The sequence below is a fragment of the Aegilops tauschii genome, chromosome 1, assembly GCF_002575655.3.
Source record: "Aegilops tauschii subsp. strangulata cultivar AL8/78 chromosome 1, Aet v6.0, whole genome shotgun sequence".
NCBI classification, from domain to species: domain Eukaryota; kingdom Viridiplantae; phylum Streptophyta; class Magnoliopsida; order Poales; family Poaceae; genus Aegilops; species Aegilops tauschii.
The window spans coordinates 434286165-434294691 of NC_053035.3; the positions used below are offsets into that span (position 1 = coordinate 434286165).

General features: G+C 42.4%; 1 protein-coding gene across 1 annotated transcript; it reads left to right on the plus strand.

Annotated features, from left to right (window-relative positions):
- The first annotated feature begins 4340 nt into the window (after positions 1-4340).
- On the plus strand, positions 4341-8319 carry LOC141037177 (uncharacterized). Its single transcript, XM_073506374.1, has 7 exons — positions 4341-4379; positions 4489-4557; positions 5563-5682; positions 6306-6435; positions 6536-6599; positions 7337-7490; positions 7986-8319. Exons 1-7 carry the CDS (start codon positions 4341-4343, stop codon positions 7989-7991), a joined length of 582 nt encoding a protein of 193 aa, XP_073362475.1. The 3' UTR covers positions 7992-8319.
- Positions 8320-8527: the final 208 nt, after the last annotated feature.

Here is an 8527-nt window from a genome sequence, read left to right on the forward strand (position 1 = left end):
AGTACGTGGATGAGTTTAGAAAGTTATCTCACTATGCCCCTGATGATGTGGCCACAGATGCCGCGAAGCAGGAGAAGTTTATGGAAGGGCTGAATGATGAGATGAGCATGCAGTTGATGGTGGCAACATTCAACAACTACCAGGAGTTGGTAGATAAGGCTCTTATGATTGAAGGGAAGCAACAGCAGATTGAGAGCCGTAAGAGGAAGTATGGGCAAGGAAAATACAACTCAGGAGCTCAGCAGAAGCCTCGTCTAACCCCGAACTTGGGAGGACTTGTTCATAACCATGGAGGTCATAACCACACCGGAGGAAGTTCGCATAACCACAATGGTTCTAAGAATGGGACTGGGAACGGAACAAGCAACAATCACAACCGCTCCAATCCAGCCACACCCGCCAAGAGAGACCTAAGTCACTTTACTTGCTTCAAGTGCGGGAAGACTGGACACTATGCCACGGAGTGCCTTGAAGCGAAGAATGGAAACGGTAACGGGAGCGCTGGGAAGAAGCCCAATCCATTCAACAAAGGACAAGTGAACCACGTTAACGTGGAGGAGGTTGAAGAGCAGCCAGACGCGGTTATCGATAAGTTTTTGGTTAAGTCTTTTACCGCCCTTGTTCTTTTTGATACTGGTGCATCACATTCATACATATCAAGGGGATTCGTGGATAAGTTTAAACTACCAATCCAAACCCTTAGGACCCCTATGTTAGTGAGTTCACCTGGAGCAGAGTATATGGCTAGCCGATGGTGCAACCAGATATCCTTAACCATTGGTAGCCATGTTTTCCCGTCAGACCTAATAATTTTGGAGTCACAAGGATTGGATGTGATATTAGGCATGGACAGGATGTCAAAGTATGGAGGAAGCATTGACTGTGCTAGTAAGTCGATTTATCTCACCACCCCGGAGGGAAAAAGGATCAAGTATGTATCTAGGCACGAGCCTAGGAGGAGCCAAGTAAATTCCCTCTCAGGAGTTGTTCAGGAGGAAGTACCTGTCGTAAAGGATTACCCAGATGTATTTACAGAGGAATTACCAGGCATGCCGCCAGATCGAGACATCGAGTTTTTGATAGAACTATTGCCAGGCACCGGGCCTATATCGAAGAGACCATACCGGATGCCCGCAAATGATCTGGAGGAGATTAAGAAGCAGATCAAGGAGTTACTGGAGAAAGGTTACATTCGACGAAGTTCATCACCATGGGGAGCCCCATTGCTCTTGTTCGAGAAGATGGATGGATCATTGAGAATGGTTGTTGATTATCGGGCATTGAATGAAGTGACGATTAAGAACAAATACCCACTGTCGATGATCAATGATTTGTTTGACCAGTTGCAAGGAGCTAGTGGTTGAATCTTCGAATTTTTTTGGTGTTTCTCTGATTAAATAGATACTTATGTACCTAGATATGATTTTTGGAAAAAATAAATAGCAAACTATGAGGCAGCTGCAGTTCAAATTTGACCCGCTTCCAACTGAATCGGCGGAAATTTGTCTTTTTCACGAGAGGTGGATCAAAACTTTTTACACCCAACCATTTTGTCAATTGTGCATTAAATATGTCCTAGTATTTTATAAAATTGATTTGGTCCAATTTTGCAACAAATATTTGGGAGGTCCTTCATAGAAATACCTCCTTTTAGGCACTCGAAAAATGGAAAATGGTTTTTTCGTCCAAAGAATATGAAAACTTCCTTAGGCAACATTGTTTGCCATTCCAATATGCACCCTTGTGCACAATATGAGATCATTTGAACAAACTATGCCATGAATGTGGCCGTAAGATTGATCATTTGGCTTGAAAGCCATTGATATCCACACGTGATAGCTCGTTTTCGAGAACACTTTTTAAAATAATTGCCGTATTACAAGTTTGTTATTTTTCCTGGGAACTTGGCCACATATATTGACACAATGCAAAGGTTTCCCATTTTTTTATTTTTTTGAATTTTTTATGCCCGTTTCAAAATGTGGTCAAAACGGCGGGAATGACCGTTCCTAGCTAGTGGTTGAATCTTGGAATTTTTTTTGGTGTTTCTATGATTAAATAGATACTTATGTACCTAGAAATGATTTTTGGAAAAAATAAATAGCAAACTATGAGACAGCTGCAGTTCAAATTTGACCCGCTTCCACCTGAATCGGCAGAAATTTGTCTTTTTCACGGGAGGTGGATCAAATTTTTTTACACCCAACCATTTTGTCAATTGTGCATTAAATATGTCCTAATATTTTAGAAATTTTATTTGGTACAATTTTGCAACAAATATTTGGGAGGTCCTTCACAAAAAAACCTCCTTTTAGGCACTCAAAAAATGGAAAATGGTTTTTTCGTCCAAAGAAAATGAAAACTTCCTTAGGCAACATTGTTTTCCATTCCAATATGCACCCTTGTGCACAATATGAGATCATTTGAACAAACTATGCCATGAATGTGACCATAAGATTGATCATTTGGCTTGAAAGCCATTGATCTCCACACGTGATAGCTCGTTTCTGAGAACACTTTTTAAAAAAATAATTGCCGTATTACAAGTTTGTTATTTTTCCTGGGAACTTGGCCACATATAATAACACAATGCAAAGGTTTCCCAATTATTTGATTTTTTTGAATTTTTTATGCCCATTTCAAAATGCGGTAAAAACGGCGGGAATGACCGTTCCTAGCTAGTGGTTCAATCTTGGAAAACTTTTGATGTTTCTCTGATTAAATAGATACTTTTGTACCTAGAAATGATTTTTGGAAAAAATAAATAGCAAACTATGAGGCAGCCGCAGTTCAAATTTGACCCGCTTCCTACTGAATCGGTGGAAATTTGTCTTTTTCACCAGAGGTGGATCGAATTTTTTTACACCCAACCATTTGGTCAATTGTGAATTAAATATGGCCTAGTATTTTAGAAAAAATGATTTGGTCCAATTTTGCAACAATTATTTGGTAGGTCCTTCACAAAAAAACTCATTTCAGGCACTCGGAAAATGGAAAATGATTTTTTCGTTCAAAGAAAATGAAAACTTCCTTAGGCAACATTGTTTGCCATTCCAACATGCACCCCTGTGCACAATATGAGATCATTTGAACAAACTATGCCATGAATGTGGCAATAAGATTGATCATTTGGCTTGAAGGCCGTGAATTTTCACACATGATAGGTCATTTCTTATAACAATTTTTTAAAAGAATTGTCGTATTACAAGTTTATTATTTTTTCTAGTAACTTGCTCACATGTAATGACACAATGCGAGGGTTTTCCAATTTTTTGATTTTTTTTAAATTTTTATGCCCGTTTGAAAATGCGGTAAAAACGGCGGGCATGACCGTTCCTAGCTAGCTTTTGGTGTTTCTCTTATTAAATAGATACTTATGTACCTAGAAATGAGTTTTCAAAAAAATAAAAAGCAAACTATGAGGCAGCTGTAGTTCAAATTTGACCTGTTTCCTAATGAATCGACGGAAATTTGTCTTTTTCACCAGAGGTGGAACAAAGCTTTTGACACCCAACCATTTGTTCCACTGAACATTAAATATGACCTAAGATTTTATAAAATTTATGTGGTCCAAATTTGCAACAAATAATTGCTAGGTTCTTCATAAAAGAATCATTTTGGGCACTCGGAAAATGACTTTCTTACAAAAAACTCATTTCTTCGAACACTTTTTTATGATATTTGCATTATTCAAAGTTTGTTATTCTTACTGAAAAGTAGGTCACACTTGGCGACACAATGGGAAGGTTTTTGATTTTGATTTGTTTTTATAAATTTCCTAGGCCATCAAATAGCAGACATGATTTAACATCTTATTTTCAATCGGTTATGACCAATTTAAATGGTCTTAACATCATCAAAGGGGTACTGCGTTCTGATTGGTCCAAAACCATCTCACGCGGATAATTGATTAAGCACCGTCGGATGCACCCGGATCCAACGGCAGCCCACACCCCCCTTGTCGCTCTCGCCCCCTCCCGAATCATCCTCATCCACCCACGAAACCCTAGCTCACTTTTCCCCATCGCCGCCGCCGCTCCCGCTCCCTTTTCCCCATCGCCGCCGCCGCTCCCGCTCCCTTCCGCACCCGCAAGTTCATGACCAACGCCTGCTCGCCCGCAAGCAGTTCGTGCTCGAGGTCATCCACCCGAGCACCAAATCCTAACCAACTCCTAATCCCCGCCCACTCCCCGCTAAGCGTCGTGGCGCTTCCACCGCACGCCAGATCGCTGGCGCGCACCGCGGCCGCGCGGGGCTGGATCCAATGCGGGCGCTACTGCTTATGTGGTAGTGACTTCTTGATGCGGACGATCTGAGGAGGAGGAGGAGGCGCGGCGGGGATGGCGGTTGCGGCCGGGGCGGCGACGAGTGGCGGCCCGGTGAGTCCGCCAAGGTCTCCAAGGTTCGAGATCTCGCCCCCTTCCTCTCGTTCCTCAGCTCTGTTGCATTTCATCGGTGATTCTGAAGCGCTCGTGTGCTTGTGCGCAGGCGCAGTTGAAGGAGAGGCTGGCCAAGGTGTACGAGGTCAAGGCGCAGTTGAAGGAGAGGCCGCCGCCGGTCTTTGGCTCCTCGTCGCGGCTAGCTCCGGCCACATTGGACGGCGGGTAGGAGCCCATCTTCCGCCGCTTCTCCATCCTCTGACGCGACTCCTAGGGCGCGGCTCCTCCCTCGTAGCAGCTCCTGGTCGTTCCGGCCAGGGCACCACTCCGGCGAACGGCGCCCCACTCCGGCCGACGAACCAATCAGGTGAAGGACCCTCGTTCGTGCCCCCTCCCCTCCTCCCTGTCGTTGGCCATGAGTTCCTCTGCCAAGATGAGCAGCCCCTTTTGATTTTTTTGCCAACATTCATCCAGATGTGCTATGAACTTCTGCGAGACAATTGAAGATAACCCCCCTTGTTGGCAAATCCTTGATCATATACCCCCCGCCGCTGTGCTTACTTGTCATGTGCTGCTAGACATACATAAATACATGACCAAAACGATATTTAGTTGTCTGTTATGGTTGGCAAAGTCTGTCCAGTTTGCAAAGTCTCGTGTACATTCATGTTTTCATGCACAGTAGTAAGTTCTCACTAAGTATTGTATTTGCCTCTGGATGCTAGCATTGTATTTCCATAGAGGAAAAAATGATGGTTCTGTGTTAGATCTTTCATACTGGATCAATACTGGCTCACCAGAATATATACACTACACACTCATTCTGGAAGTTCCTTTCAAGTGACAAACGAGTGCAATTTTTTTACAGTGCACCATGGTTTCTTGTTTCTGTTGTGAAAGTAATGTCAATGGTGTTGCATAGTTCTGAACAAAAATGCAAATGGCTTGTGAATGTCAATGAACTTACAATATCAGTCTCTTAGAGTTGTTTTTGCAACCTAATACTGTTGTAAAAAATCCTTTCCTTGAGCTGCGGTTGATGTGGTGGTCTGCTGTTGTGGATGATGCATCCAGGGGCTGCTGGAGAACACTAAGAAGGACAGGGTCCGGAGGCTGATAGGCTGACGACTGCCAGTGAGAGCGAACCGCGACCGCCACCTCCAAGCAAGGCAGCAAAACCTAGGAGGCACATAGTGTCCAGGCCTCCCAATGGATTGGGAAAGAAGGGCAGCCCATCCAGCTACTTGCCAACCACTACAAAGTCTCTGTCAAGCCTTCAGAGGATTTTTTCAACCACTACTATGTAATAAGCATACTTGCTTTCTTTCCTAGCTCGCGGATTATATATCCTACACATCCTCCTTCATTTGTTGTGATAACTAGTTCTCACCCACTCACTTGCTCATCGTTGTAAGTTACTGTAGTAGGTAGGTTGCTCTGATCCTCACAAGTTAATGCTTAGTTTGTCTGGGTGTGTGTCTACATACGCAGGGGATGTGTTCGCCGATGACCAGAATGAGCTAATTGTGGCGTCTGCTGATTATTTGAGGATCTTTTATATATGTCCCTAGATGTCCTTATGAAATACCTGATATGATAACATGACCTGAATTAGGACTATTACCTGCTCATCGGCTACACCTGTGCATTTCTGTTTTGAATGTCCTGTATTTGTTGTTGCATGATAGATACATATATGTGACATAAATTTGTCGTTGGATATTGCTGGAAACTAGCTATGTGACATCAATTTCTTGGTTGTCTAGTTTGTTATGTCACATCAATTATATGCGTTTTCTATTATCAGCTGTGTTCTGCTCATTAGACTGATGTTTGCCAACTATCATGGAATGCTGGTACATGACTAGGATGTAGTCCTGCATTGCTCTCCTTGGATGTGTCTCAGAGTTGTTTCTGTTCTTTCAGGAGCTTGGTATCACCGCACTGCACATTAAGCTCCGTGCCACTGGAGGCAACAAGACCAAGACACCTGGTCCTGGAGCTCAGTCTGCTCTCAGGGCTCTTGCTCGTTCTGGGATGAAAATTGGGCGTATTGGTACGCCATGCTTCTTCTGATATAGTGTTTGTGGAAGCACATATGTCCATGTTATTGTCTCTACATATGGCTAACCATAATGTTTGTTCTGGTGCTGCAGAGGACATGACTCCAGTTCCCACTGACAGCACCCGCCGGAAGGGAGGAAGGAGAGGAAGGAGGCTGTAGGCTATCTTTCAACTCTACTCGTGGCAATCAAGAAACTTACTGCTCTGTGGTAGTCCCGCTGTTTCTATGATTGTCATGAGGAGCTTTAAGTTTGCTCTACTGAGGATCATTTGTTGTTAGTCGTACTACGAATGTTGCATGAATCCTATTTTTGGTTCAAAAACTTGTGGTATTTATGCGAAAAACTAGCTTTTCAGTCTTATGGAAACCTTGAAATGGAGTCATATCTTTTGTCACATTGGTTGTTGCACCCCTTGTGCTTTGCAATAAGTAAATAACGGTCTTTGATATGTTGCTCTACTCCATGTTCATGTTCTTAAACTGCTGAATAAGATCCCTGGCTCCTACGTTCCAGTTCCCCTCCAATCCATCAATTTAGGTGTTAGTATGCTGTTGATGCTCCTGTTGATGCCATGCTTTTTGTCTTGTCATGTGCTGAAATTAAGTGGCAGCATCAGATGCAAATCTATTAGTGTTGTTAAACTACTGGTAGGCTAGCTACAAGTTAGAGGGAGAGCAGGGGATTGAAATCGGTCCTTCTTTTGACAGATATAATATGTATTCTGGCTTGTTATTTTCTTCTCTAGCAAATTGTAGACATGAATCTCCAGTTGACCTATTGCTTCGTACACCTATATCAGTTCTATTACATCTTTTTGAACTTGCTGCAAATTCTATGATATGTGAGGTCCTTCTATTTGCTGCAAGCATTGACACAATATGCCGTGTGCAGGGATCTCCGCATCCGAGTCCCAGCTGTCCTCCGCAGCAAGGAGCTGAGCAAAGGGAGCAAGCAGTGCCGCTGGTTCCTTCGAGGATGCGTGCTGCTGGTCGAGTCTTGTGGAGAAGCAAGTCGTATCGGGCATCATCTCACTTGTGCCGCTGCGGTAAGAGCGGAATGCCACACTCACTTGATGTGCATGTATTAACACAACGAAGCATTCTTACATGGTGATTGTTAGCAACACAACAGTTATCTCGCATAATAGTGTCATTCTCTTCACAGTTAACATATCCATAGAGTGAACTAAATGTTGTCGCATTCTGTACATGTTACTTTCTATTTTGTGTCTGATAATGATATCTATGAAAATTCTACTTTGTAAAGAATAAATAATGTGGTAAGTTTTCCTTGTAGGCAACATTGCTTTAGGACTAATTTAAGATTTTGTGAGTATGCCTAGGTTCTGCGAATATGCATCGCAAACATCTAGTGTTGTAATATAGTTGGTCTCTAAAACATCTAGTTATTGGAAGTTGTTTGAATCTGTTGCTTTATCATACATTCGGTCCATAAATCTGCATTTCTGTGAAATTTCGTTAAATATGTTATTTCCTGATGGTCTGTACACTAAACCTGGAGGTTTGAATATCTACTCCAGGAATGAAAAGGCTACTCTAATGCCTTTGTGTTCACCCTTTTACATGAGCTCCAGGCCTAGGAAATTTCAAGTTCGAAGCCGCGTGTAGCCCTACGCAGCAAAGATTTGTTCTGTTTGACTGGAATAGACTGTAATGATTATAGTACTGTAATAGTAGGCATATCTGGGTTGTAATAGACTATGCACAGAATGTAATAGACTATGTACAAGAGCTCCAGGCCTAGGAAATTCTACATTTGTTCTATTCATATTTAAAATATTGATTATTTGTGTGATTCGAAGACGTGTGAAATGGAAACTTGATTAGTGGGACCCATTTCTGAAAATAATCTAAACAATTCTCACATTTCTGACATGTGGGACCAATATAGGAGATTATTACAAGTGGGACCCATCTGACTTGTGGGACCAGCTTGAAAAATATATTGACTGTAACACTAAAAAGGCCATGGCCCAAAATAAAAAAGGCCAAATTGTTGGGCCAGGCCCATGTAGCTAGAGAAAATTAACAGAAAAATATATATTAAAAAGGCTGAATTAAT

What these genes read in the sequence shown, in the direction of transcription:
- LOC141037177 (XM_073506374.1), top strand. Translation starts at nt 4,341, where the DNA reads ATGGCGGTTGCGGCCGGGGCGGCGACGAGTGGCGGCCCG. An exon ending in GATGAAAATTGGGCGTATTG is followed by an intron (nt 6,436 to 6,535) that starts GTACGCCATGCT and finishes CTGGTGCTGCAG; the next exon opens with AGGACATGACTCCAGTTCCC. An exon ending in GGAAGGAGAGGAAGGAGGCT is followed by an intron (nt 6,600 to 7,336) that starts GTAGGCTATCTT and finishes TGCCGTGTGCAG; the next exon opens with GGATCTCCGCATCCGAGTCC.